The sequence below is a fragment of the Schistocerca gregaria genome, chromosome 2 (assembly GCF_023897955.1).
Source record: "Schistocerca gregaria isolate iqSchGreg1 chromosome 2, iqSchGreg1.2, whole genome shotgun sequence".
Taxonomy (NCBI): Eukaryota; Metazoa; Arthropoda; class Insecta; order Orthoptera; family Acrididae; genus Schistocerca; species Schistocerca gregaria.
In genome coordinates this window covers 231,988,255-232,015,267 of record NC_064921.1, presented here as the reverse complement: position 1 = coordinate 232,015,267, position 27,013 = coordinate 231,988,255, and the positions used below count along the sequence as shown (strand labels likewise).

Genomic DNA, 27,013 nt, shown 5'->3' with positions numbered 1-27,013 from the left:
TTTCAGGGGCTTCACTCAGTGGACGAGGAGTCAAAACAAGAGAACAAATGTCTCGGATTCTACGTAGATACTCGACTGTTTCTGAAATAAGGATGGTCAAAGTTTCAGATGCAATTTCGATATAATTTCGTGCATTTTACCACCATACATCCTTAAACGAAAAGATGACTCGTTGGTTAGCATCGCGCGCTCTTAATATTGTGATCTGCGTTCGAAACCCGGACATTGTTTTTATTTATTTCATTTTTCTATTGATTTCATTTATTTACCCATATCTTTAGAAGGTTACTACATGAATGTTTCTCGTCAAATTACGGAATACAAGGCATTAAATTAATTGTATAATTACAACTGTATTTCGCAATAAGTGTCACACATTTATTACACTTGTAATATATGTCTGTATGGCCACGCAATGCCGCGGTGGTAACACCGGTTAACGCCGGATCACCGAAGTTAGGTGCAGTAGGACTTGGCCAGTGTTCGAATGGGCGACCGTTCGGTGTACCGAGTCCTATTAGCAAGCGGGGTGCACTCAGCCCTTGTGAGAAGCTACTTGTTGGGTAAGCAGAGGCTCCGGTCACGAAAACTGACAACGGCGCGAAGAGCCCCTCTATATCAGGAATCATTAGCGCCAGGAACAAGTCCCCCTAATCACCGGGCTGCTGATGACTCGGGGGTCGGTCAGTACCATTGGGCCTTCAACTCCTGTTCTGACGCCTAGAACCGCTCGTCCATTGCGGCCGGCGGTTATTAAAATTTAAATGAGATTGAAGGTGGTGTTATGGGATACAGCATCCTCGAGGTAGCGATGAAGTGGGGATTTCCCCGTACGACCATTTTATAAGTGTACCGTGAATATCAGGAATAGTGTAAAACATCAAATCTCCGACATCGCTGCGGGCGGAAAAAGATCCTGCAAGAACGGGACCAACGGAGACTGAAGTGAATCGTTCAACGAGACGGAAGAGCAACCTTTCCGCAAATTGTTGCAGATTTCAGTACTGGGCCATTGACAAGTTTCAGAGTGCGAACCATACAACGAAACATTATCTGTATGGGCTTTCGGAGCCGAAGGCCCACTCCTGTACCCTGGAAGACTGCACGGAACAAAGCTTTAGGCCTCACCTGAGCCCGTCAACACCAACTTTGGACTGTTTATGTTGGTCGGGCGAGTCTCGTTTCATATTGTATCGAGTGGATGGACATGTACGGGTATGGAGACAATCTCATAAATCCATGGACCCTGTATGTCAGCAAAGGAATGTTCAAGCTCGCGGAGGCTCTGAAATGGTGTGGGATGTGTGCAATTGGAGTGATATGGGACCCCTGGTACGTCTAAATCTGACACTGTCAGCTAACACGTACGTAAGTATCCTGTCTTATCACCTGCATCCATTCATGTCCATTGTGCATTGAGCAATTCCCACAGGAAAATGCCACACCACACAAATTCAGAATTACTGCAGTTGCTCCTGGAATATTCTTCTGAGTTTAAATGCTTCCGCTGACGACCAAACTCCCCAGATATGAACATTGTTGAGCATATCTTGGATGCCTTGCAATGTGCTATTCAGAAGAGAGCTCCACCCCTCGTACTCTTACGGATTTTTGGACAGCACTGCAGGATTCATGGTGTCAGTTCCCTCCAGCACTACTTCAGACATTAGTCGAGTCAATGCCAAGTCGTGTTGCGGCACTCCTGCGTGCTCGCGAGGACCCTACACGATATTAGGCAGGTGTAACAGTTTCTTTGGCTCTTCAGTGTATTTTATTTATATGTTTATTCTTCAGGAAGATTTGGTGCAGACACTTTCGAAACACAGATATTTCGAACATCACAACCGTCTCGCAAAGACGGGTTTGCCACAGTGACATTTCTTTGTATGAATCTCATTCATGAAAGAAACGCCGTTAACATTAGTGAGGATTTCGCACATTGGCAATAATTTCGCGGCAAACCATGTATGACGGATCATTTTTCCGAAAACTGATGCTTGCAGCTGAGTTTGAATCTAGATACACTATAGAAATTTCTTCGAAAACAATCTGAAATAATTTTTTCTTTCTTTTTTTTAATTCGTTGGCTGACTTACAATTAGTAGACGAATAAGGCTAAGGTTGTATCAGTATACAAAGGAAAACATTCGTGCAGTAATCTTCTACATATACGGGTAAATAAACGAAAAACCAAAATAGAAGTAATATTCAGGTTCAGAACACGAGGTGTTAAATGATGAACCCGCGATGATAACCACTGTGCCTCCAGCTCGGTTGAGAATATCACCCGGTAAAACGCACAATAAAATTCCTGAAAATACCACGACAACTTTGACAGTCGTTTTATCGGAAATGTTCGAGAATCTACGGATAACCCGAGACAGATGTTCGTTTATTTTGACCCCTCTTCCACCGAGCGAAGGTTCTAGGAAATCGGGTGATGGCCTTGCCGTGTTCTTCTCAAGGGTACTCCTGCCTTGCTGCATATAACGATGGAGCCTCACATGAGAGCTCTGCCCGGTGCTGTTTGCATCGTAGTAGCTGACACTGGATGCATTAACTTCCAATTACTATGCATTTCTCGGATTCCTTTACGAAGAGTTTCAACCTCAACATTATCAGGCCCCATCTGTCGCCTGTTACAAATCTTTACAGCGGTAAGTAAGGTATTTATCTTTTCCACTGTTTTCATAGCAGCAAGTTTCGTAAATTTCGTGCGTGTTTTTCTGTTTACGAGGCTTAATCTCGCTTTTTTAACTGTAAATTTAAATTCAGGCAGACTGTAAAGCAATTTTCATTTGTATTGAACAGCCATTTACACAGCTCATTAAAACGTCGGCGTCCATTGAGGACAAGGTAGCAGGTTGCATATATAGTCTTTTGTCTGATTTTATGTTTAGTTCTTTATTTAGTCTACATCTACATCTACATTTATACTCCGCAAGCCACCCAACTGTTCCAGTTGCGTATGGTTCGCGGGACGAACGACTGTCTGAAAGCTTCCGTGGGCTCTCGAATCTCTCTAATTTTACACTCGTGATCTCCTCGGGAGGTATACGTAGGAGGAAGCAATATATTCGATACCTCATCCAGAAACGCACCCTCTCGAAATCTGGACAGCAAGCCACACCGCAATGCAGGGCGCCTCTCTTGCAGAGTCTGCCACTTGAGTTTGCTAAACATCTGCGTAACGCTATCACGGTTACCAAATAACCCTGTGATGAAACGCTCCGCTCTTCTTTGGATCTTCTCTATCTCCTCCGTCAACCCGATCTGGTATGGATCCCACACTGATGAGCAAAACTCAAGTATAGGTCGAACGAGTGTTTTGTAAGCCACCTCCTTTTGATGGACTACATTTTCTGAGGACTCTGCAAATGAAGCTCAACCTGGTACCCGCCTTATCAACAATTAATTTTATATGATTTTATATGATCATTCCACTTCAAATCGTTCCGCACGCATACTCCCAGATAGGATAGGTAGGATGTGTGCATGCTGTCTGCGGACGTAGGGGGAAAAATGGTTCAAACGGCTCTGAGCACCATGGGACTTAACTTCTGAGGTCATCAGTCCCCTAGAACTACTGAAACCTAACTAACCTAAGGACGTCACACACATACATGCCCGAGGGACGCAGGAGGAGCTGGCCGCTGTTCACGAACAATTGAATGCGCTTTTGGCTACGATCAGCCACCTTCAGGCTGCTGCCTCGGTGTGTAGCGGTGGCAGAGAATCTGGGGCGTCGCATGGAACACCTCAGGTGTCGCTTACTTCGCTCACGTACTCTGCTACCGAGGCACCTCCTAGTGTACGCTACGCGATGGATCTGCTCTCGCAGCAGTGGCGGTTGGCGACCTGTTGGCGTCGCTCGAGATGGAAGTCCATTGTGGCGTCTGGCCTCGTCTATTGGCTCTGTGAGTGAACATGCGGCCGTTCCTTCAGCAGGGTCCGAGCAAGCACACGTGGCAGGTGTTTGCCAGTTATCGACAGCTTCAACGTTAGGCGCGCTATGGAGTCCTTTAAGAAGACAGCGTTCGAATCTGGAAAGAAAACCATCGTGCACTCGGTATGTTTGCTGGAAGGCCTCATCCGAGTTGTTGTGGCGTCCTTGCCTGCAGCTATCGGGCGTGCAAGATGCTGTCTTCTGCAGATTGTGGCTCACATCGATACCAACGAAGCCTGTCACATGGGCCATCCTTAGTTCATACAGTCGGCTGGCGGAGTTGGTGAAGGCCGCTAGCCTCGTGAGCGGGCTGCAACCAGAGCTTGCAATGTGGAGCATTGTTCCCAGAGTTTCTTTTGGTTTGGAGCCGAGTGGAGTATCTCAACCAAAGGATTCGTCGACTCTGTGATGGTCTCGGCTGCAGATTTCCGGACTGCGTAATGGACGAGGAACTGTATTACTCCCCTTGACAGGTCAGGGTGCACCACACAAAGGTAGCAGGTATTCGGATAGCAAAGTATATGTGGAGTGTACGTGGCGGTTTTTTAAGCTAGACGGCAGTTCGAAGTACTCTGATGAACGCTCGCCAATCGATATGTAGATAGCGAAATCAGACAGCGCTCAGAGCCAAAACGCTTTGATTGTCAAAATTTTAACAGAAATGGTCGTAATTTTCACGATAATGTTACCGTATTTACTGCCCTCCAGTTCAAATTAGTCTTGGGACGAGTGCTGGCTGAAAGCCGAAGTAGAAACTCTGAGATATTTAGCGAGTCATGCAACATATATCGGAAAGACAGATTAGACATCATGGGAGGGGGAATGTTCATTGCAGATACCAAAAATATTGTCTCTGTTGAGATCGAAAATCAGTGTGACAGTGAAGTTATCTGGTCGCGTATAAAAAGTCTAGGCGAAACCAAGTTAACTGTTGGATGTTTTTATCGACCACCCGTTTCCGTTGTTCTATAGTCATTCAAAGATAGTCTACGGCCAGTAGCGTGGAAATATCCAGATCATGCAATACTAGTTGAAGGCGACTTTATCCTACCGATTAAAGACTGAGATATCTATGGATTCACTGCAAGGGGTTCAGACAAATAGTCTTGGGAAGTACTTTTGAACACGTTTTCTGTAAACTGCCTTGAGCAGCTATTTCGGCACCCCACTTTCAATGGAAACATCTTAGACCGTTTAGCTACGAAGGGGACGGACCTTATCATTGGCGTCGGCATACAGACTGGGATTAGCGATCACCATGTCATCACAGCTACCATGCTAAGAAGGTTAATGAAACAGCAAAGAAGCCCAGGAGAGTGTTTCTGCCAGAAAGAGCGGATAAGCAATTGTTAGCATCTCACATAGACAATGAATTTACAACATTTAGTTTCAGTATGAGAGGCAAAAGTTTAAATAGATTGTAAATCGTCCTCTGGACAAGTACGTGCCTAATAAGTGGATTAAGGACGGAAAACATTCACCGTTGTTTAACAACGAAACTCTTAAAATGCCGAGGAAACAAAGGCTGTTGTACTCGAAAGAGAACGCACAAATGATGACAGCATAGGATCATAGACATTCGTATGTCTGTAAAAATATCTCTGCGTGAAGTATATAACAACTACCGTCGTCATACCATAGCAAGAGATCTGGCCGACAATTCGAGAAAATTCTGTTCCTATGTAAAATCGCTAAACGGCTCTGAGGCTTCTATCCAGTCACTCGTTGACCAGTCTGGTCTGACAGCTGAAGATAGTAAAACGAAAGCCAAAGTTTTAAATTCTGCGTGAAGAAATCGTTCACATAGGAAAATCGTAGGAACATACATTCGTTTCATCATCGAACAGAGTCCCGTATGGACAACATAGTAATAAGCATTACTGGCTTATAGAAGCAGCTGAAAGAGTTGAAAACAAATAAATCGCCAGGTCCGGATGGAATCTCAATTCAGTTTCACAAAGAGTACTGTACGGCATAATCTCTTACCCGACGCAAAGTCCCAAGAGACTGGGAAAACGCAGGTGACTTCCGTATATGAGGGGTAAAAGAACGGACTGCAAAATTTCAGACCTATATCCGTAACCTCGGCTTGCTGCAGAATTCTGGAACATATTCCGAGGTCGAGTATAACAAATTTCCTACAGACGGAAATGTTTGTGTCCACGAGTCAGCACGGTTTTATAAAGCGAAACTCAGCTTAAGCTTTTTTTCCCCATGATGAAGGGCTACAGGCAGAGTCCGTATTTTCGAGGCGCCTTGCCACGGTTCGCGTGGCTCCCCCCATCGGAGGTTCGAGTCATCCCTCGGGCACGGGTCTGTGTGTTGTTCTTAGCGTAAGTTAGTTTAAGTTAGATTAAATAGTGTGTAAGCCTATGGACCGATGAACTCAGCAGTTTGGCCCCATAGGAACTTACCACAAATTTCCAAAATTTCTTTATTTCCGGAAAGCACTTGGCACGGTGCCCCACCGCAGACTGTTAACGAAGATACGGGCACGGGGAATATTTTCCCAGATATGTAAGTGGCTCGGAGGCATCTCAATTAATAGAGCTGGTGTCCTCGACGGCGAGTGTTCGTCAGAGCAGCGCGGTTCCGGACTGAAGCGCCTAGAGGCGGACGAAGTGGCCGAGCGATTCTAGGCCCTACAGTCTGGAACAGCCGACCGCTATGGTCGCAGGTTCGAATCCTGCCTCGGGCATAGACGTGTGTGATGACCTTAGGTTAGTTAGGTTTAAGTACTTCTAAGTTCTAGGGGACTGATGACCTCAGAAGTTAAGTTCCATAGTGCTCAGAGCCATTTTTTTGATGCGCCTAGAATCGCTCTGCTCTGTGAACTCATAAGGAAATACCTGGAGGGAAGGCGACATTCTTCTCGAGGAACACCACTGAGAAAATTCAGAGAACTGGTATTTGAAGCTGACTGCAGAACGATTCTAGTGCCGCCTACATGCATTTCGCGTAAGGACCATGATGGCTCTCGATCTTCCACCATAACCGAGTCCATCAACATGAGGTGGCAAAGATGAGGTAGTCAGGAGTTGGAAACGTGGGTTCTACTATGCCAAGACTGCTTGGTAGCTACTACAAGAAATCACAAGTAATCAGCAGGAATACAAAATAAGAAAGTATTTATTACTTAACTTTGCTGTAGTCCATGATCAGTTGGTTGATAATTGTAGAAGACGCAACTAGACTAAGCATTTCTAGAAAGACGTAAATTAGAAGTCACAAATCTTGCAGTGACGAATTAATCTCTCGTAATCTTGAATGTCGAATCCGGTGAATTTGAAGACTAACTTGGAACGGAGCTACAAAGACTTGATGGCAGCAATGACTGAGCTGCAGACGATGACTAACATCGGTGCTGGCTGGCCACTGAGCGCGGCTACGAACTGTAGACTGGCACAACTGCACTACTCTCCTGCTGCACATGAAGTGGCCTAGCGGCGCCTCGCGGCGAGCGTAAGTACTGCGACTCGCTGTGTACTCTTTGGCTAACACAGCCGTTCTTCTGTTCTGTTTATTGAGAGAATCGCGTCCGGCGCATCGATCTCTCAGGCGGCGGTATGGTCGTATGACTGATATGACTGACAACATCACATACCACAAAGCTAAAAATACGAGATGTTACTGCTTATACAGAGGCATACACTGAGGTGACAAAATTCATGGGAGAGCGATATGCACATATGCAGATGATGGTAGTATCGCGTACACAAATCATAAAAGGGCAGTAGGTTGGCGGAGATTTCATTTGAACTCAGGTGAGTGATGTGAAAAGATTTTCTATGTGATTATCACCGCACGACGGGAATTAACAGTCTTTGAAACATTCCATTTCGTAAGTCGTTCCTAAATTCAGTATTTCGAGATCCACAGTGTCAAGAGTTTGCTGAGAATACCAAATTTCAGGCATTACCTCACACCACCAGTGACTGACGGCCTTCACTTAACGACGAAGTGCAGCGGCACTTGCGTAGAGTTGTCAGTGTTAACAGACAAGCAGAGAAGTGTGAAATAATAGAAGAAATAAATGTGGAACGTACGACGAACGTAACCGTTAGGACAGGGCGGTGAAACTTGGCGGTAATGGGCTATAGCAGCAGACGACAGAAGTGAGTCCCTTTGCTAGCAGTACGACATCGCCTTTAGCGCCTCTCCTGGGCTCGTGACCATATCGGTTGGACACTAGACGATTGGAAAATCGTGGCGTGATTGGATGAGTCCCGATTTCGGTTGGTAAGAGCTGATGGTAGGGTTCGAGTGTGGCGCAGACCCCACAGAGCACCATGGACCCGAGTTCTCATCAAGGCGCTGTGCAAGCTCCGTAATGGTGTTGGTTGTGTTTACATGGGATGGAATGGGTCCTCTGCTCCAATTGAACCGATCATTTAGGGGGAATGGTTATGTTCAGCTACTTGGAGGCTTTCTGCACCCATTCATCGACTTCAGGTCCCCAACGACGATGGAATTTTTATGGTTCGGAGAACATTCTGGACAGTTCGAGCGAACGATTTGAGCACTCAGATCGACCGATACGAATCCCATCGAACATTTGTGGGATACAATGGAGAGGTCGGTTGTGGTACAAAACACTGCTCTGGCAACCATTTCGCAATTATGGACTGTTATAGCGGCAGTATGGCTCTGTATTTTTGCTGGAGACTTCGCCGGGCAAATGGAGGTTCGGCACGATATTTGCAGGTATCGCATGACTTTAGTCATCTCAGTGTATAGATAGTCGTTTTTCCCTCGCTCTCTTTGCCAGTGGAACATGAGAGGAAATGACTACGGTAGCTTGCGGAGTATGTATGTAGATATAGACATAGATATCGCTCTACTGGTCTTTTCAAATGCTTCTGGATGCTGTTAAAAAGTATATCATTATATTAAAAAATTTGTACTTGCTTCATTATCTCGATCGATACGAGAGTTAAGACACTTTATCACATACCAAAGTAAACTTAGCGTACTATCATTTGCCGAAAACCTCGTTTCTATCCCTGGAAATAAAGGTGGTGTTACGTCTTACGTTAATATCATTGCCGTTTGAATATATGTACAAATTGAGTAACGTAAAACACAAACACACACACACACACACACACACACACACACACACACACACACACACAATAACACATACACCGGAACAATGTGCTGGATTGATTGTGTTTATATATTACACAGTGAGGTGTACTTGGAAAAGACCCAGAGACAGTGAAACATACCACTGAGTTACATCACGGTCAGAGATTCCGAAACTGGATTGTGAGGAATACTGATATAAATTCAAAACTCTATATGACATGGATGCAAACAATAAGATAGCCCCACGCTGGAAGCCAAAAATATAGTAAATTCAGAGACCATGTAATGAAATCCAGCAGCACAATACAAACCTCAGTGTCAATTTGACAGGGCATAGACAGGATGCAGTCGTTAAGGGACAGGAGGGGCGATCGAATCATCTCACCATTCTACATAGTCAGTTGTATGTTGGTGAGGGTGGCGGACGCTGAGTCGGTACGGCTCGTCGCCTCTAAGCTGCATGATGGCGAGTTGCAATCGGCTTGCGTGTACTCCGGCTTTGCTGTGAGGCCGGGACGGTCTCCGCGTTGACTGGCCGCGGTGGTTGTGTTGTGAAAGAAGCATTATTGCAGTTTTTGGAGGTGGATGTCGGGCGAGGACATTTCCATGTCCCGTCGAGTGCTTAAATCCAAAGAAAATGAATATAAGGGTTCGTCATTCACCATGAAACAGAGAAAGAATAAGTCACAAAGTGATGACGAAAATTTAGACGGGAGTAAGGATCAGAATCAGTCAGCAGACTAAGTAGGCAACGGTTTGCCAGTTATCATGTCCTCCTCTTTTCACGCTGTCTGTCCATCTCTCTTCACCTCTACTGATTTTCCTTAGCTCACAGATTGCAAAAAGTTTTCGTCCTTTCAGCATTGTCATTGGTGGTCCGAATCTGCATCGCCGCCCAATGACTGATCGCTGTGTCATGACCATGGCTTCCAGTGCAGGGTGGAGATTTCAGGTCTTGTGTGAGCTGGTGCTTGTCTGGAGTAATGGCGTTTCATCTCACGTTTTCTCTACCGATGCCGTTCTCAGTGGTGGTCGCAATCACTCCAGCACATTGTTCCGGTGTTTCGCCACATTCCCTAGTTGTTGCGGAAGCAGCAATACTACAAAGTCATTTCTTTACAACAGGTGTCTCCCTATGAGGCCTGGACCGTCTTGTGTCTGTGCTTTGCCCTATAATCTGCTGGTATTCGTGATTTACAAGCATCCTTTTTTTTCAGGCAGGCCAATTTTTCTGCAGCAATTGCAAATCTTCGCTCGCCTCCCTTTGTGCATCATGACCAACCCTGTTTTATGCGCGGTGTCATATTACAACCGACACAGTTGTGCATGTCGTACTGCTGACGTCAATACCAGCACTTTCTTATCTCCGAGGTCATTCTAGGAATCGCATTTGAGGAGTTGGCAGTTGGCATCTGTGTTTCGCAGCTTTGCAGCGAGCCGAGTCGCTTTTCATGTCGCACTGCTGTGGTAGTTGCGATGCGTAAGGAGCATTATCACTGATGCGAGGCGGATGTAAGGCAAGATAATTCAAATGAGCAGTTGAGTGCTTAATTCCCAAACACTGGACTGTAGGGATATGTGCATTCAACATGTAACAGGAAAAGAATAGCTCACAAAGTGGCACTGAACATCCAGATGGAAGGGGACAGTGATTTGACGAGCCACCATATCCTTTTGTTCTCGTGGCCTGGCAGATAGTCTCATCTCTCCTGACACTCCTTAGGTCACAGACTCTAAGCATTGTTACTGGCAGGCCGTTTCCAAATGCTCCTAAAGACTCTTACCGTTTTGTGACCAGGCCTCCCAGTAAAGAGTAGAAATTTCTGGACTTGTATGAGCTGTTTTGCGACTCGGAAACTGGCGTTTGTCTCACATTTTCTCTGTCGAAGCTGTTCCCAGCGGTGGTTGCATTCGACCCATCCCATTGTCTCAGACCGAAACACAGTATGAGATGCAAAGTTATTTATTTTACCCTTTTGGGGCATCATCACATTTTGTAAAAGTAACTGGGTGTAAAACCCATCTGTTATGGACTCATACAGAATGAGAGGTGGACCACTATTCACACCAGGAAACGTTCACCGTAGCATGGGGCCTCCATTACAAAAGTGTAAACGCGGTATCAGATGTGGGCGGCACAAAAGTTCCATTTAGCACTCACACAGATATGAGTATGACGCACTAGATAAACACCTTAGCGGTATGTGTGTTGCCTAGTATGACACACTCATACCTGTGGGAGCGCTAAACAGGCCTGTTGTCTCATGCACAGTTGATAGCACAGTTATAATTCTGTAAGCGTAGTCCTATGCTGTGCTGCCCTGGCGAAGATTTTCTGGTGAGATTAAGGTCCACCTCTCACTCTGTATGACTCAATGACGGATGCGTTTCATAAATACCCAGTTATTTTTACACCATCTGACGAGGCCCCAAATGGGTGCAACGCGCTCATGAATGAAGACCTTTGCAACCCAGACTGTCTTTCAATCTGAAACATTTCCAAACGGTTACTGTATCAACCGGCCAGAATGAAATGTAATTAATTCTCAACACCATTGTGTAGCTGTTTGGCCACATTACGTATTTGCGAAAGCAGCTATAAAACAGATTCATTTGTTTACAAGGACTGTCTCCGCGTGAGACATGGTCAGTCTTATGTCTGTGGTTCGTTTCAGAATCTACTGATGGTCGTAATTTATAAGCATCCATCTGACTGTCAAACTTGTTTACGCAGGACAGCAATTACAAAGTATCACATGTATCCCTGTGTGCATTCTTGACACTTTTGTGACTATGCTGCAACTCAGTGCGTGTGTGTGTTGGTGCTTATGGGCGCTCAACGCCGAGATTATCAGAGCCCTGACACGTAGTAAAGGAAACGAATGTGGTCAAAATTAGTAAAATGAGGTCATACCCGTAAAGACAACTAAAGATGTATACAGAGACTAAAACATAAATAAAACGAGAAAGGAGCTAAAAGGACGTCACAGGAAATTGTCACAGGCTGGCCACTTACGTAAAATATAGCCGAGCCAGTCACCCTGCGAGGTGCCAAGGTGGAGAAGAGTTTGCACTTCTTTTCTTCTGACGAATTTTGCATGAGAACGAGACATGCACTCGACCCCCTCCTTACCTACCACCTAACTAATTATGCACACAACGGTAACGAAAAGAAATGATGGTGGACCCTGCTAGTTGGTAAAGTAAGGAGTGCACACTCACAATAATTTAATAAAAATCATAATCTACCCAGGGAAAAAAAGAGAACTTTATCATGAAATGGGATTCTGCATTTAGCTACGAAATGATATGCGGATTAAATATTACAATGAGATTTATTATATCTCAGAAGATAAAGGGACATGATTATCGACACAAACAGTAGGTTAAAGGATAGGGTATACTGAACTATTATGAGAATAAGAATTGGCTCGAGAACAAGGGGCTCCTACTCTCTGTGATGCAATAGACTGACGATAATGATCTGGGGTCCTCATGAATCAAATATTACTCTCCCGACTGTGTTGCAGCATTGCGATTAGTAGTGAGAGCTCAAATGGGATCACATGGAGAAACAAGCAAGGTGGACTTGTAGCAAAGCGAACGCAAGTGCTGTTGAGGACTTCAGTGTAAAATTGATAGGTCCTACAATGCCGTAGTCGCAAAATACTTTACCAATCCTGAAATCTGTTGCATATCGTCGGTAGGCAGCGTTCTGATGATGTACGCGCCGACTTCTGCTGTACAGCAACTCTGTTTGAACCCCTGGCGTCGAAGGCTGTCTGAGAATTCTAAGTTCTGCCGAAAGAGTGCGACTAAGTCACAAGGCCGTCCGACTCCGATGAAGATCAGATCCCGCATGCCCTGCGCCGCACAACGCATTCAGTGGTGATTCCAAAATTTCCCACACTGTCTCAGAGCATCATTCGCGCAGATAGCGACCGTTCCCTCCAATTTTTAGCAGGGCTTTGTGACGTCAACTAGTGTCAGTTTAAGTTGACCAATCATGCCTCTGCTATTCAGCTGAGGGCACTGAACTTGCCGTTTGACCGGCTACGGAAACAACCTGCCTAGACCACCGGCCATCCGGCGCCAGACAGTCGCACCCAGCAGGGCTTGGTCCACAATTATTCTCAGAATCATGACGACAACGCAGTCAGTCGTCGTCAGCAGAGTTCGTTCCGACGCGCCGTAACGGTAAACACATAAACTATGGCGCCACTCAGACGTTTCGCCCTGCATACAATAGGCGAAACTCGACCGACGTCAGTCGTTCCGCCAGGCGCTTAAGCCCACTGATGCACGACCCTCTCAGTATTCGTCGAATTGCAGCCCCCAACTGATACCGCAGTGTGCTACGTCCTCCCGTGCTCGCCTCACACAGGCCACCCAGGGAAGTAACACAACATGCATAGGAATCCAGTGGAAAGTATTTTGAGCTCTCAGTACAAATACTCTCATTACAATAACCTTATTCGGCCTGTTACCAACATGCAGTGACATAAAACATTAATAAAATTGATGAAAATGAGAGGCAACGTGCAAAAGAGGGCATGGAACATTTCAACTCTGTGAACAAATTAAAACCCTCTCCCTAAAATCGTATTATAAACATTGAACAATTCGCAAAACTTTAGAACTCTAACCACATTCGTTTGCTTATTATCTAAAAGAGGTGGCAGATCCGCCAGCAAGTTGGTCTGAAAATAAAATGCAGTCCAACAAAACGTGGCGCACAGTGATCTGTACGCCACAAGCACTACACATTGGAAGGTCCTCTCGCCAATGCAAGTAGCCAGTGTTCTAGGGCTGTGGCTGTGGCCTCATCCCGTCTATGTGGCTGGAAGGAAGTACATCATAGCCGCGCTGTGGGCTTCCCTAATCGAAGTTTATTGTCGGTCACTTCCAGCCACTCATCCTCCAACCGATGCAAGACTCTTGAGCTCAACAGTGAGGTGAGAGCATGTGGGGAGATGGCACACTGAAATACCTGCTGGTCGAGGCATGCCTCCTTGGCTGCTAGATCTGACATTTCGTTCCCAGCAATGCTGATGTGCCCTGGTACTCAGCAGAAAGCGACCTCCTTCCCCAGTCCTTGGAGTAGGAATGCGTGCAGGGGTTCGCGAATTATTGGGAGTTTCTGAATATCCGCCGAACATTTAGAAACAGGACAGTTCTTCTGCAGGAAGCCAGAAGTTTCACATGCCGTTCAGGGCACTTGCATCTAAGCATCCTCGTAGCGCCTGCAGGGGTGTACAAAAGGGGGATTTTTCTCATTGTCTGCCTTCTCTACGCAAAGGTGATTAATCTTAAGAGAGCCAAAGACATCCATGGCACTTCTTCCTGCGTGGGGGAGGGTGAGGCTCTGCCCATAATGCTGCAGACGTTCTCAATTGGGGAGAGATCCGGTGACCTTGTCCGTCAAGGACGGGTTTGGCAAGCACGAAGAGAAGCAGTAGAAACTCTCGCTGTGTGCGAGCGGGCTTTGCCTTGCTGAAATGTAAGCCCAGGATGGCTTGCATGATGGACAACAAAACCTGGAGTAGAATATTGTGGACGTACGGCTGCGGTATAAGGGTGACTCGAATGACAATGGTTCCTGCTATGATACGAAATGGTACCACAAACCATCATTATTTCTGGTGGTCAGGTTGGTATTCCACTGCTGTCCAGGGCTTCTCTAGGTACGCTAGGTACACCTTCACTGTCCATCGGGGCTGAGTTCGAAGCGGGAACACAGATGCTCGGAATAGTAACGCGGCTTGAGGCACCCTGTCACGGGTTGCGCGGTCTCTCCCGCCAAAGGTTCGAGTTCTCCCTCGGGCATGGGTGTGTGTGGTGTTGTTAGCGTAAGTTAGGTGAAGTTAGTTTAAGTTGTGTGTAAGTCTAGGGACCGATGACCTCAGCAGTTTCGTCCCTTAGGAATTTACATACATTTTAAGATTTGTTCGCAGCGGGACTCATCACTGAAGTCAATTCTACTTCATTCAGTCAGACTCCAGGTCGAAGACGTGTCTGGAGTCTCCCTGGACAGTGGTGGGATACCAACCTGACTGTCGCTCGCCATATGGCCCGACCAGGAGTGATGGCCTGGGATGATATACATATATATATATACACGATATTCTACGCCCTGTTTTGTTCCCCATCAAAGGCAAGCCATCCTAGGTTTATGTATCAGCAAGATTATGCCCGTTCGCACTCTACGAGAGTTTCTACTATTTGTCTTCGTGCTTGTCAAACCGTATCGGATTCCTGAGCGAGAAAGAAATGAAAGTCGATATGGAAGACACACGAGATCCATTATTAGAGTCAGAGCATAACAGAACATATGAATCCAAGTTGCTGACAAGAATAACGTACAGAATAATGGAAAAGAAAATTGAGTATATGTTAGATGATGATCAGTTTGGCTTCGGGAAGGTAAGGTCACTACAGAGGCAGTTATGACATTGCGATTGATAATGGGAGCAAGACTTAAGAAGAAAAGTCAAGAGATGTTTGTAGAATTTGTCGTCCTAGAATAAGCGTTCGACAGTATACAATGTTGCAAGATATTCGAAATTCTGAGGAAAATAGGAGTAAGTTGTAGGGAAAGACGGATGATATGCAATAAGTGCATGAATCAAAATGGAACAATAAGACTGGAATAAAAAAGGCTGAAACACAGGAATGCGGCCCGACTATTCATTCTGTACACTGAAGAAACAATGACAGAAATAAAAGGAAGGTTCGAAAGTGGGATTACAATTCAGGGTGGAAGGATATCAATGATAAGTTTAGTTGATAACATTGCTGTTCTCAGTGGAAGTGGAAAAAAAATTACAGGACATGTTGCATGGAACAAAAATTCTGATGAGTGCTGAATATGGATGGAGAGTAAACCGAAGGAAGACGAAAGTAGTGAGGAGTGGGAGATATAAGATTGGTAATAAACTTATCAGAATAGCCGACCACTACACACAAGAAGTCGAGGAATTCTGGTATCTGAAGCTAACACAGCATGGACGAAGAAAGGGGGACATAAAAAGCAAATTAGCACGAGAAGATGGTGTTCCTGCCCAAAAGAAGTGTGTTGGTATCAAAGATTGGCCATAGTATGAGGAATAAATTTCTGAGAATGTGCTTTTCGAGTACAGTGTTGTATGGTAGTGAAACATGGACTTTGGAAGAACTGGAATAGAAGAGAATCGAAGCATTTGAGACGTGATGCTATAGACGAATGTTGAAACTCAGATGTGCTGATAAGGTAAGAAGCGAGATAAAAAAAAAGAAAGAAAATAAGAGGGGATAATCAAATATTGCATTCTTGAAAATATCATACACAAATGACAGTCCTGTAGACTAATTTGAAAGCAACATAAGCTCTACCTGCTAACGTAGCATGGTGGCCGAATAAGCATTTCTATAAGACCAGAATTAAGTACTCAATAAGTGTATGCACATAATTTGCAGTGTAGTGATATAATTACAATATCAAAGTAACGGTGATAATATTACATGCGGATATTAGCACAACAACCACAAAAAAACATGGCAGCTCCATTTGTAGGTGTGAACTATATTTAGTACAGGGCCATTTGCATTAGGAAGTACATCAGTAAGGTGATGAATGCTAATAAGATGTACAGCTTTACAGTATTGGACTCACATAATACCAGAGCAAATTGGAATACCAAATTTCCTTTGTTAAAAAAGTTATTTTTTTATTTTTAAAAATTAAAATTCTTATACAATTTTAAAGAATATATCGTATATCAGTTGTACTCCCCACCCCCCATGAACCATGGACCTTGCCGTTGGTGGGAAGGCTTGCGTGCCTCAGCGATACAGATGGCCGTACCGTAGGTTCAACCACAACGGAGGGGTATCTATTGAGAGGCCAGACAAACGTGTGGTTCCTGAAGAGGGGCAGCAGCCTTTTCAGTAGTTGCAGGGGCAACAGTCTGGATGATTGACTGGTCTGGCCTTGTAACATTAACCAAAACGGCCTTGCTGTGCTGTTACTGCGAACGGCTGAAAGCAAGGGGAAACTACAGCCTTGATTTTTCCCGAGGGCATGCAGCTTTACTGTATGAATAAATGATGATGGCGTCCTCTCGGGTAAAATACTCCGGATTCGGATCTCGAGGCGGGGACTACTCAAGAGGATGTTGTTATCAGGAGAAAGAAAACTGGCGTTCTACGAATCGGAGCGTGGAATGTCAGATCCCTTAATCGGGCAGGTAGGTTAGAAAATTTAAAAAGGGAAATGGATAGATTAACGTTAGATATAGTGGGAATTAGTGGAGTTCGGTGGCAGGAGGAACAAGACTATTGGTCAGGTGAATACAGGGTTATAAACACAAAATCAAATAGGGTTAATGCAGGAGTAGGTTTAATAATGAATAGGAAAATAGGAATGCGGGTAAGCTACTACAAACAGCATAGTGAACGCATTATTGTGGCCAAGATAGACACAAAGCCCGCGCCTAGTACAGTAGTACAAGTTTATATGCCAACTAGCTCTGCAGATGATGAAGAAATTGAGGAAATGTGTGATGAGATAAAAGAAATTATTCAGGTAGTGAAGGGAGACGAAAATTTAATAGTCATGGGTGACTGGAATTCGTCAGTAGGAAAAGGGAGAGAAGGAAACATAGTATATGAATATGGATTGGGGGGAAGAAATGAAAGAGGAAGCCGTCTGGTAGAATTTTGCATAGAGCGTAACTTAATCATAGCTAATACTTGGTTCAGGAATCATAAAAGAAGGTTGTATACATGGAAGAATCCTGGAGATACTAAAAGGTATCAGATAGATTATATAATGGTAAGACAGAGATTTAGGAATCAGGTTTTAAATTGTAAGACATTTCCAGGGGCAGATGTGGACTCTGACCACAATCTATTGGTTATGAACTGTAGATTAAAACTGAAGAAACTACAAAAAGGTGCTAATTTAAGGAGATGGGACCTGGATAAACTGAAAGAACCAGAGGTTGTACAGAGTTTCAGAGAGAGCATAAGGGAACAATTGACAGGAATGGAGGAAAGAAATACAATAGAAGAAGAGTGAGTAGCTCTGAGTGATGAAGTAGTGAAGGTAGCAGAAGATCAAGTAGGTAAAAAGACGAGGGCTAATAGAAATCCTTGGATAACAGAAGAAATATTGAATTTAATTGATGAAAGGAGAAAATATAAAAATGCAGTAAATGAAGGAGGCAAAAAGGAATACAAACGTCTCAAAAATGAGATCCATAGGAAGTGCAAAATGGCTAAGCAGGGATGGCTAGAGGACAAATGTAAGGATGTAGAGGATTATCTCACTAGGGGTAAGATAGATACTGCCTACAGGAAAATTAAAGAGACCTTCGGAGAAAAGAGAGCCAATTGTATGAATATCAAAAGCTCAGATGGAAACCCAGTTCTAAGCAAAGAAGGGAAGGCGGAAAGGTGGAAGGAGTATATAGAGGGCTTATACAAGGGCGATGCACTTGAGGACAATGTTCTGGAAATGGAAGAGGATGCAGATGAAGATGAAATTGGAGATACGATACTGCGTAAAGAGTTTGACAGAGCACTGAAAGACCTGAGTCGAAACAAGGCCCTGGGAGTAGAAAACATTCCATTAGAACTACTGACGGCCTTGGGAGAGACAGTCATGACAAAACTCTACCATCTGGTGAGCAAGATGTATGAGACAGGCGAAATACCCTCAGACTTCAAGAAGAATATAATAATTCCTATCCCAAGAAACCAGGTGTTGAAAGATGTGAAAATTACCGAACTATCAGTTTAATAAGTCACAGCTGCAAAATACTAACGCGAATTTTTTATAGACGAATGGGAAAACTGGTAGAAGAGGACCTTGGGGAAGATCAGTTTGGATTCCGCAGAAATGTTGGAACACGTGAGGCAATACTAACCTTACGACTTATCTTAGAAGAAAGATTAAGAAAAGGCAAACCTACGTTTCTAGCATTTGTAGGCTTAGAGAAAGCTTTCGACAATGTTGACTCGAATACTCTTTTTCAAATTCTAAAGGTGGCAGGGGTAAAATACAGGGAGCGTAAGGCTATTTACAATTTGTACAGAAACCAGATGGCAGTAATAAGAGTCGAGGGGTATGAAAGGGAAGCAGTGGTTGGGAAGGGAGTGAGGCAGGGTTGCAGCCTCTCCCCGATGTTCTTCAATCTGTATATTGAGCAAGCAGTAAAGGAAACAAAAGAAACATTTGGTGCGGGTATTAAAATCCATGGAGAAGAAATAAAAACGTTGAGGTTCGCCGATGACATTGTAATTCTGTCAGAGACAGCAAAGGACTTGGATGAGCAGTTGAAAGGAATGGACAGTGTCTTGAAAGGATGGTATAAGATGAACATCAACAAAAGCAAAACGAGGATAATGGAATGTAGTCGAATTAAGTCGGGTGATGCTGAGGGAATTAGATTAGGAAATGAGACACTTAAAGTAGTAAAGGAGTTTTGCTATTTAGGGAACAAAGTAACTGATGATGGTCGAAGTAGAGAGGATATAAAATGTAGACTGGCAATGGCAAGGAAAGAGTTTCTGAAGAAGAGAGATTTGTTAACATCGAGTATAGATTTAAGTGTCAGGAAGACGTTTCTCAAAGTATTTGTATGGAGTATAGCCATGTATGGAAGTAAAACGTGGACGATAAATAATTTAGACAAGAAGAGTATAGAAGCTTTCTAAATGTGGTGCTACAGAAGAATGCTTAAAATTAGATCAAATAACTAACAAGGACGTACTGAACCGAATTAGGGAGAAGAGAAATTTGTGGCACACCTTGACTTGAAGAAGGGATCGGTTGGTAGGACACGTTCTGAGGCATCAAGGGATCACCAATTCAGTACTCGAGGGCAGCGTGGAGAGTAAAAATCGTAGAGGGAGACCAAGAGGTGAATACACTAAGCAGATGTTGAAGGATGTAGGTTGCAGTAGGTTCTGGGAGATGAAGAACCTTGCACAGGATAGAGTAGCATGAAGAGCAGCATCAGGCCAGTCTCAGGACTGAAGACCACAACAACAACAACATTAGTTGTACTACGTATTTCCTATATAATCGGAATAGAAATGAGTGCTAGTTCTGCAAGGTCTGCAGGAGAGCTTCTGTTAAGTTTGATAGGTAGGAGACGAGGTACTGGCAGAAGTAAATCGGTGACGACGGGACGTGAGTCGAGCTTGGGTAGCTCAGCTCGTGTTCCGTCAGAGAGCTGGTTGGCCCCTGTAAGAAAAAAAGTGAGTGGGAGGATCAACAAACGAACTTTAACGGATGCCGTGTGACGTCCGTAACGACCAAACACAACGATCAACGACAAAAAAAAAAAAAAGTTGGTGTCGCACTTGCCCGCAAAAGGCAAAGGTCCCGAGTTCGAGTCTCGGTCCGGCACACAGCTTTGGCTGGTTCAAATGGCTCTGAGCACGATGCCACTTAACTTATGAGGTCATCAGTCGCCTATAACTTAGAACTAATGAAACCTAACTAACCTAAGTACATCACACACATCCATGCCCGAGTCAGGATTCGAACCTGCGACCGTAGCGGTCGCTCGGCTCCAGACTGTAGCGCCTAGAACCGCACGGCCACTGCGGCGGGCAAACAGTTTTAATCTGCCAGGAAGTTTCATATCAGCGCAGACTCCACTGCAGAGTGAAAATCTCATTCAGCAAAAAAATTGTTTCATTACACAAAGAAAATGTTTATTTTTTGTTATGGTGAATGGTATTACTTAATGTAAATACTGTGCTTTAATAAACTGACCACATCATAATGCATTTTCCAGCTAGCAAGGAGTTCCTTCTCCGGCAGAAGAAACTTCTGCAGCTCATGTGGCATGTCGGACAACCTGCACTGCATCCTGAACTGAAGGAGATGGCCAGTTCCTTTAAGTTTGGTGAGCACGTTGGAGACTTCAAGGTAGATAAAGCAGGGAAATCTGTAAATATGATGCAGCCGGAGTCGAGCTGTCTTACAGAGATTATCGTTTGTTCCAGGATCCAGAAATTGTCAACAAATTCGTCAAGTACTACACACACGGCTACATCAAGAAGCGCGGCGAACAGCTGCCGGCCCACTACAAATACGACGAGCTGCAGGTCAAGGCACTCGTCGATCTCCTGTACTCCGCCAAGGACTTCGACACATTCTACGAGGTGGGTATCTGCGTTCAGTCAAATACGACCCGACAGGAGAACACTTCTGACCCCTTCTGTTCATCCACAGACAGCCGCCTGGGCCAGGGAACACGTGAACGAGGCTCTCTTCTGCTACGCAGTCAACGTTGTCAAGCTGCACCGCGACGATCTCTTCCACCTCGCGCTGCCGCCCTTCTACGAGCTCTACCCCCAGCTCTTTGTCAGTAATGACGTCATCAAGGAGGCGTGGCAAGCTACGCTACAAGGTAAGCGTGACCCTCTGCTTTCTTCACCATTGTTTACAGTGCAAAATTCCACGTTTTATCAGTCACGCGTTATAGTGTAGCATCCTCCTGGTTCCAGTAATGGTACTCTGTGAAACACTTTGGAACTGCAGGGACGTTACGACCAGACTGAAATGTTGTTAGCGTTACCTTACCCATCGATAGCTGTGGTGGCATATATTAAATACGATGTCTTCAAATTTCGTTTCTGTGGTGTCACCGCCACACACAACACTTGCTAGGTGGTAGCCTTTAAATCGGCCGCGGTCCGTTAGTATACGTCGGACCCGCGTGTCGCCACTATCAGTGATTGCAGACCGAGCGCCGCCACACGGCAGGTCTAGTCTACAGAGACTCCCTAGCACTCGCCCAAGATGTACAGCCGACTCTGCTAGCGATGGTTCACTGACTACTTACGCTCTCATTTGCAGAGACGACAGTTTAGCATAGCCTTCAGCTACGTCATTTGCTACGACCTAGCAAGGCGCCATATTCAGTTATTATTCAGATTGATGTTGTGAATCATGTACCTTCAAGAGCGACGTTCATGATTAATGGATTAAAGTTAAGTATCAAACTAATTACGTCCGCTTTCTGAATTCTAATTCCTTGTCATGTTCCAGACCTCACGTCAGTACAGTTCTTCCTTCCTCACGCCAGCCTGCGTGAGCTAAAACGCGTGCATTTCGGCCTCCTCTAGTAACACGGTGTTGGCTCTTCAGCCAACACAACAGTTTCTTTACGAAAACGTAAGTGAATACTCCCCAGGTTACAGCAGAGTATCTTCTAGAGGCTAATTTGTACCTTAATTTGTCCCTCTCTTTCCCTATACAGTTGTGGAATATGAAAATGAACTTGCGTGCCTCCATACTTGTCCCTATCGGTGTTGTGTTGTCTCATACTTCTGACTCTCCGCAAATGTATGATGGAAGTGGAATGGTTCTGCAGTGGCGCTTGGAAAGTGTTGAACAGTGTTTGATGAGAATAAACCGTCGCTCTTTAAAAAATCATCCTATAAGGCCCCTGAATATGTCAGCCTCATACACTGTATACTCGAAGTCTTTCGCAGTGGCATTCTTCGATAAAGTCTTCTCGGTTTGCAAGCCGCAGCCGTGGTCTTGAGGTAGCCCGGCGGGGTCAGGAATTTTTCCTGCCTGAAGATGACTGGGTGTTCAACGTGTCGTTTTCATCATCATCGTCATTCATCCGCATTACGGTCGGAGGAAGGTAATGGCAAACCACCTCCGCTAGGACCTTGCCTAGTACAGCGGTGTGGGTCTTCCGCATCGTCCCCTACGCTCCTCAGAGTATGGGACATCATCATCATCATTTCGAATAAAACACTCGAGCGTTCGATAACTGTCTCCGCCATCTTCATCAAGAGCTGAATCACTGACTGCCGGGGGTTAGCACGAGATGTAATGGTAGCATCTGGGACCTTCCAGAGCGAGCCGGAATTGCGCATGCGCGAAGGGCAAGTTGCCCAGCTCCTAGCCTCTCCGCCCCTCCGCGAGACCCAAGTGACGTCAAATGACGCGAGCCGAGGCCTTCGAGGAAGGCCGCGACGCATACATCAGGACGGTACACCGGAGCTCTCTCGCTCGCTCACTCAGCTCAGTAGACAAAATGCGTTACCTGATAATTGGCTTTTATGTACTAACAAGAATTGCATCTTCTACTGGAATCTTCTGTAATGAAGTCTTACTGATTACTAGTGCTACAACAAATACATAACTTGGCAGTATGCTTGTATCTAGTATTTAGTCTCTACTGCTTAACAGTCCTCATTTCATAGAAGATGTGGTGTCTCATGAACCGATAATCATTTTGGCATGATTTTAATTTTATTGTACGCAGTACAGTCATAACAAAGCCTATGGATTTCCTATCGTTGTAGAACTGGTAAACAGTAAGACTCCACAATAAAGGATTCCAGGAAAAGATGAAATTATCGTATGTAATTAAACTCCCAATTACAAGCGAGCGAGCTCTAGTCTGCTTTTGTGACGGCCTGTCTTTCTGTGGGCCTCTTCTGGAGCGGTTGGCGCTACGTTTCAGACTGCCGCCCCCACTTCACTATAAGAGTCAGGCCTACGGCTTTTCTTTTGCTCAATATACAAAGCCCGCCCTCGTGCCCTAATAAGTGTGTGCACTCATGGTCTCTGTTAAAACTGTTGCTTTTTTATTCTAATTTCGGCCGCTTCTTTGAGAATAAAATCCCAGTATGATGCTGTATGAGCCAAAACTCTCGTTTTGTTTCCGAATTTTATTTTATGCCGTTTTCTACATAATGTTCTGCCAGGACAATTCGCGAGGTGCCTTTCTTCCGTATAGGGTATGAATTTTAGCATTTGAAGAGCATGTTCAGAGAAAATGGTTACAGAAACCCTTTAAAATGCCGCAGACTAAGGATGCCTCGTGAATCGGCAGAAAAGACCAAGCAACTAGTAGTAACTTAGGGAGCGTGTTGAAGAGACGTGGACTGAGTTCAGTGTTCCAGCCAGTCTACAATATAAGAGATATTTTACGCCCAGTTAAAGACAATAGAGATCTTCGAGTTTCTAGCGTGTATGGTATCCACTGTGAATGTGGTAGTGTTTACATAGGTGAAGCCATTCGCACTGTTGCCGAGCGTTGTGCAGAGCATTCACGACATTCATACAAAGGGAAGTTGAGAAGTCGGCCGTGGCTGAAAATTGCGTAGAAAAAGACATAAAATACAATTTGAAAAGAAAAACGAGTGTTTTGGCTCTGACAACTTCATATTGTGATTCGGTTATCAAAGAAGCGGCCGAAATTAAACAGCAACAATTCTAAAAGAAACCCAGGATACTCACTTAGTAGGCCACGGGGGCGGACTTTGGACGTCGAATGAAAAATAAATAGGTAGGCTTGACGCTTTTAGGGACGCGTAGGGACGCAGGCATGGTAGTTTCAACCGTAACGCCGGCCGCTGGCGTCAAGTGACGTCAATCGGTGCCGCGCGGGGCCAACGAGATATACGGGCCCTGCAATGAACTTGTGACGTCACACTAGTCGGCTTGTCGGCCACACTTCGTGAAGGCTCGGTTACCTGTAGGGCCCACAGGGAAATCAATATTTAATTGTACAGGTATCCACTAAATGTTTTACTTTTGTCGTGTGTCATCGAGAACTGGCATGTATTTAAGTACGCAGTCAAGAATTACGAAACTTGTCTGCAATAGTTACTCGCTCGCCGCCAGAGACTGCTGCTGGCACTCGTAAGACCTGCAGTGTCACGTGATGTGGCGTACGCTCCCACGCCCTGTCTTTCTCGTGGGCTTCGGTGCCGCGCCGGGAAGGAGCCCATAAGAGCTGCCCAACTTGCCTTCCGCGCATGCGCCACTGAGGCCCTCTCTGGAAGGTTCCAGACGCTACCATTGCATCTCCATAAGCAGAAGACTGTTCCACCTCGGCAATCAGTGATTTCAACTGACGATGACGATAGCGGACACAGTTATCGAAAGCTCGAGTGTTTTATTCGAAATGGCGTGGCTTGTTGAGACTCATAAAATGCCCGTTGAAGTTGCTATAATGCAGCAAACGCAGCGCAGTTGAGATGCAGCCAAGATAGGAGGCTTATAAATAATGATTACGTCATAATAATCAAATTTTCGCTATATCATATTGATACAGCATAGCACAGATACACATATGTATTACACAAGCTGAAGACGCAGTTACTTTACGTAAGTTGTTCTAAATGTCGATGAATTAATGGTTCAAATGGCTCTGAGCACTATGGGACTTGACATTTAAGGTCATCAGTCTCCTAGACTAACTACTTAAACCTAACTAACCTAAGGACGTCACACACATCCATGCCGGTGGCAGGATTCGAACCTGCGGCCGTAGCAGCAGCGCAGTTCCGAACTGAAGCGCCTAGAACCGCTCGCCCACAACGGCAGGCTGATAAATTAATATGATCACTTATTTCCTCTGTGTAGAGTAACAGATCAAATATGATTTTTTCTGACTGAGCAGGCGGAAAAAACGCCAACTCAAAAGCAGTAACATTTCAGTTACCTGTGGATGGTGTAAATTTTGGTAGCAATCAGTTGTATTCTACAACATAAAGGGGGTTGATAAAAATATGGGAACAGGAAGTAACAAAACACATCACCATGCCTCCATGCCTAATGAGGTGAAGAAAAACAGTTGGCAGCCGTCCCGGAATGGTTAAATGCAGGTCCTGTATGGTTTTCAGAGGAATGTTATACCATTCTTCCTGCAAAATAGTGACAAGTTCAGGTAACGGTGATGGAGGTGGACAGCAGTCACACTCCACAAAGGCTCAATAATGATAAGATCGGGTGACTGTGGTGGTCATGGGAGATGCGACAGTTCATCTTCGTGCTCCCATGGATGGTGCGAGGTGTGTGGACAGGAGCTCTGTACTCGTAATCTTGGAAGACATAGTCACAAATTGGAAACAATCATTGTACCATGGGGTGGGCCTGATCAGCCAAAATGGTCACATAATCCTTGGCAGCAATACGGCCTGGCAGATTAGTCATGGGGCCCATTTAATACCACAATGTGACTGCCCAAATCATCACGTAACCCCCGTGATGTTTCACTCTTGTGACTTGTTAAAGGTACTCTGCGAAAACCAGTTTATAGATGTTGGGCACTGATGGATCGTGTGTACGATTGGAGTTAACCCCCTCAGCGTCAGTTAAGGCCTGTAGATGTACTGAGCCATTTAATAAATATCATAGTAACGACAGCTGTTGGTGTTCGATTTTATTACAGAAGTAATAAACCTCAAACCTCCAATCAGAAGGATGGACATACATGCAGGATTGTCCGGATCACTTCATGTCCATTTCCCTTTGTTTCATTTCTGTGAATGCCAACGACTAAGCAACTGCAGTCTCAAAACTGCGTGCTGAAGTTAAAACAACCAGAATAGCCAAGTGTCCCAAGTGTCCCGTAATACACCCAGTACTGTAGCGTTCGTTATGTCTTGTCCTTGGACGTTCGATACTTCGTTCAAGAGTGCTGCATCTGTTCCCCACTTTGACAATGGCAACCCTATTTGTGACATCAACGAGATCAGCTCACAGCAGAGATCCATCAATCCGTCTTCTCCTTTGGTTTCACCAGCATTGTCATCCACGTACATATTCTTAAGTATAACGTCTGCAACTGTGGGAAAATGTGACTTGTAAGAGGTTGCCATTTCCTTGATAGTAGTGCGTGAAATAATAGGACTGCTTGTAAGCCCGAAAGGGGGCGTTTGAAACGGAGAACTGTCGTCTCCCTTGTTTGATCTGATATTGAAGTTTCAGTGACAGGGGCCTGATACTATAGGAATCCCCTGAGATCTCGATCATCAGACTAAAGAGCAAGCTGAAGGAAAGCGTGAGTGATATCGGCTATAATGACGAAACATCGTAGGCAAGACCATATAAGCACAACCATTACTGCTGGAAGCAGGGCTGAGACTAGTCTTTAAAAGGTCATTAAGCGATGATGCGCCTTCTTCATGAGCAAATCCATAAAAAACAGCTCACCGTTTTACAGT

At 44.9% G+C, this 27,013-nt stretch overlaps 1 protein-coding gene across 1 annotated transcript in view; it reads left to right on the top strand.

Moving 5' to 3' along the window:
• Positions 1–27,013, top strand: part of LOC126336753 (hexamerin-like) — a 46,679-nt gene that overhangs the window by 5,814 nt on the left and 13,852 nt on the right. Inside the window, exons 2-4 of the mRNA XM_050000756.1 lie at positions 20,827–20,960; positions 21,038–21,196; positions 21,267–21,444. Coding sequence (XP_049856713.1) covers positions 20,827–20,960; positions 21,038–21,196; positions 21,267–21,444 — 471 coding nt within the window. The remainder of the gene's footprint in view (positions 1–20,826; positions 20,961–21,037; positions 21,197–21,266; positions 21,445–27,013) is intronic.